Below are 3,984 nucleotides of genomic sequence, written 5' to 3'. Positions count from 1 at the left end.
GGCACTACAAGGAACTCCCGAAAAGCATATGCAAGAGAAGTAATGAGCATAGTTATGGAACCATCTAAGCATTCCATGTCAGAGATGACACTTGAATTTGGCGACCCAGACCTTGAAGGTTTGAAATTTCCTCATGATGATCCTCTGGTTATCACTCCGATAATTAGAAATTGTCCTGTTATGAGGGTCCTAGTGGACAATGGAGCTTTCATGGACATTCTGTTCTATGATACATTCATAAGGATGGGATATAATGACTCTCAACTAACTCCATCCGACGCACCCATCTACAGGTTTAACCATGTGGAATGTAAAGTCGAGGGAGCAATATAACTTCCCGTAACTATCAGGGAAGAGCCCAGGGAGGCCACACAAATGTTGAACTTTTAGGTTGTCAAGGCAGCCTCTACCTACAATGCCATCATGGGTAGGACAGGGATCCATACTTTTAAGGCTGTGCCCTCAACTTACCACATGGTACTGAAGTTCCCAACTAGGAACGGTATTGGAGATCAAGAGGAGATCAGAAAATGGCCCGTAGTTGCTATATTACAGCACTTATGCCCAATGGAACCGGGGGGCAGGTTCTCCCCATAGAAGACATGTATGTCCGAGAGAATGACGAACTACGAGGAAAGCCAGCTGAGGACTTGGTCCCAATTCCCTTAAATCCCTTAGACCCGGAAAATGTCACATACATTGGGGCATATTTGGACAAGCCATTGAAGGGTCGAATAATGACTTTCCTCCAAGAGAACAATGATGTATTCGCTTGGACAACAAATGATATTCCTGGGATTGACCCGAACCTTATAACTCATAGGTTGAATGTTGATCCAACTCAAAAGGCTGTAAAGCAAAAAAAAGAGAACTTATGCCCCTGATAGGCTGAAAGCCATTAAGCAGGAGGTCGAGAAGCTTTTAGAAGATGGATTTATTGAGGAAGTGAAATTCCCTGAATGGTTGGCCAACCCCGTAATGGTTAAGAAGGCCAATGGAAAGTGGATGATGTGCATTGACTTCAATGACTTGAATGATGCTTGTCCCAAGGACTATTACCCCTACCAAGGATTGATACCCTGATTGATGCCACTGCTAGACACGAGATGCTAAGCTTCATGGATGGCTTTAGTGGTTACAATCAGATTAGAATGCATAAGGATGACACCCCCAAGATATCTTTCATAGCTGACTTTAGTGTATTCTGTTATCTTGTTATGGCTTTTGGACTTAAGAATACAGGAGCTACTTACCAAAGACTGGTAAACAAGATATTTGCCCATCTAATTGGGAAGACCATGGAGGTCTATATTGATGACATGTTAGTCAAAAGCCTAACCAAGGCCGATCATATTAGTCACCTCAGAGAGGCATTTGAAGTGCTGAGGCACCACAAGACGATGTTAAACCCAGCCAAGTGTGCTTTTGGCATTGGGTCTGGAAAATTTTTAGGTCATATGGTCTCTAAGAAGGGAATAGAGACAATATCAAATCCATCCTAGACATGGAGCCACCACGCTTCATCAAGGATGTTCAGAAGCTGACGGGAAGAATCGTAGCTCTAGGGAGGTTCATCTCCAAGTCAGGAGATAAATGCCTGCCCTTTTTCAAAACCCTTAAGAAGGTGAAGGACTTTAAATGGACAGCTGAGAGCCAAGAGGCCTTTGAATAGCTAAAGAAGTACATGACTGAGGCCCCGTTATTGGCTAAACCAAGTCCGGAGGACACTCTTTATTTGTACCTCGCGGTATCTGAACAAGCCATGAGTGCAGTCCTCGTGAAGGAAGAGCAGAAGCTCCAAAAGCCTGTATACTATGTAAGCAAGGTTCTCCATGGAGTAGAGTTGAATTACTCCACCACGGAGAAGTTCGCGATTGCTCTCATCACAGCCTCAAGGAAGTTGAGACCGTACTTCCAGGCTCACAAGATTGAAGTCCTGACGGACCAACCCCTGAGGAACATTCTTCATAGCCCGAAGGCCAGTGGAAGGTTCATCAAGTGGGTAATTAAGCTAGGGGAATTTGATATCAAGTAGAAGCCTCGAACGGCCATCAAGGCTCAGGCCTTAGCAGAATTCATGGTCGAATATACTATTAACGACCAATAAGTTGGGGGGCTAGAGATAGTAACCCCAGAAGAAGGGGAGAAAGATGAAGGAACGGTACTAAAAGAATACCAGGTTCTCCATTTTAACGGAGCGTCCAAAATAAAATCTAGTGGCGCAGGCCTAGTATTGCAAAGCCCTGATGGGTTTATGATTGAGTATGCTTTGAAGTTGGATTTTCCAACTACGAACAACGAAGCAGAATATGAAGCGTTGATAGCTGGCTTAGGCTTAGCTAGAGCCATGAGGGCCAAAAACTGGAAGGTCTGTGGAGACTCAAGACTTGTAGTTGCTCAAGTTAATGGGGAGTTTGAGGCCAAAAATGATGCTATGGCCAAGTACCTAAGAGTCGTAAAGGGAATACTGACTCAGTTTGATGAATGGTATGCAGAACATGTTCCGAGAGAGGAAAACACTACGGCGGATGCCTTATCTCAGTTTGCCTCATCTGAAATCGAGAACTATCGGAGAAATATTTACTTCCAAGTCTTGAAGACCCTTAATATTCATGTCATAAATCTGATAGCACCGGTCGGTGTGGAAAGCTATTGGATAAACCCGATCAAAACCCACTTTGAAACTAGGTGGCTCCCCGATGATGCCCAGGAGGCACGCAAGCTGTCGGTTAGAGCGTTAAGATACTTGTTGATTGAAGGCCTTCTTTATAAAAGGTCCTTTGTTATTTCGTACTTGAAGTGCTTAAGACCTCTTGAAGCAGAGGAGGCACTTAGAGAAGCCCATGAAAGGATTTATGGACAACACTTGGGGGACAGGGCCCTCGCTCACAAGATAACTCGGTTGGGATTCTACAGGCCAACTATGCTAGTCGATGCAAAGGCTTATGTGAAGAGATGCGACAGATGCCAGATGCATGCTCCGATAGTACGACAACCCCAGAGAGAGTTACGTCATTCAGCACACCCATCCCTTTTGTAATGTGGGGGATGGACATACTTGGACCATTTCCTATGGCATCGGGATAGAGGAAGTTCATTGTGGTAGCCATAAACTACTTTACAAAGTGGATTGAGGCTAAGGCACTAGCCAAGATAACCACCAAGCAAATTATCCAATTCTTCTGGGAGAATGTGATATGCCGATATGGAATCCAACGCATCCTTGTCACGGATAATGGGAAACAATTTGATAATGCAGAGTTCAGAGAGTACTGTGATGATAACAGCATAGAACTTCGCTTCACCTCCATTGCACATCCTCAGGAAAATGGGGAAGCGGAAGTTGCTAACAGAATCATCCTTGATGGATTTAAGAAGAGGGTTGAACGCTCAAAAAACACTTGGGTGGATGAGTTGCTGCCTATACTATGGGAATATCATACCACCTGCAAAGTGATAACTGAAGCTACCCCAATCATGCTGGCTTACGGAGCCGAGGCAGTGGTGCCCCTTGAAATCACACATGGATCCCCTAGGATCGAAGATTATGAATCGGAAACCAATGAAGAAGGCATGAGGCTCGCTCTTGATCCCATTAACGAGGTCAGAGATGAGGCCAGCGCCCGCAGTATAGAGCAGCAATGAAGAGCCTCACTCTATTTTAATAAAAGGGTTAAAGAAAGGTTCTTTTACCAATGAGGCTTGATCTTAAGAAAGATTGAGGCTTTAGGATTTGAAGAGAAAGAAAAGTTAACCCCTAATTGGGAAAGGCCGTATAAGGTCAAGAAAATATGAAGACGAGGATCTTACAAGTCGGAAACCCTGAGCGGTGACAAAGTGCCTCATACCTGGCACATTTCAAAGCTGAAGGTTTAATATATTTAGGACATGAAAGACATGTTCCTAGTACTTAGTAGTAAATGGAGGAATAAGGTCGACCAGTGTACGAGCATCCAATGAATAAAATTCCCGAAGGACCAAAGT

General features: G+C 44.2%; 1 protein-coding gene across 1 annotated transcript; it reads left to right on the top strand.

The window, feature by feature from the left end:
- Window positions 1-2,347: 2,347 nt before the first annotated feature.
- LOC141680017 (uncharacterized) lies at window positions 2,348-3,645 on the top strand. The gene is made up of 2 exons (XM_074486353.1): window positions 2,348-3,011; window positions 3,260-3,645. The coding sequence occupies exons 1-2, from the start codon at window positions 2,348-2,350 to the stop codon at window positions 3,643-3,645; spliced, it is 1,050 nt and encodes a 349-aa protein (XP_074342454.1).
- Window positions 3,646-3,984: the final 339 nt, after the last annotated feature.

Source organism: Apium graveolens, chromosome 8 (assembly GCF_009905375.1).
Source record: "Apium graveolens cultivar Ventura chromosome 8, ASM990537v1, whole genome shotgun sequence".
Taxonomy (NCBI): domain Eukaryota; kingdom Viridiplantae; phylum Streptophyta; class Magnoliopsida; order Apiales; family Apiaceae; genus Apium; species Apium graveolens.
This window is presented reverse-complemented; position numbering and strand designations above follow the sequence as displayed.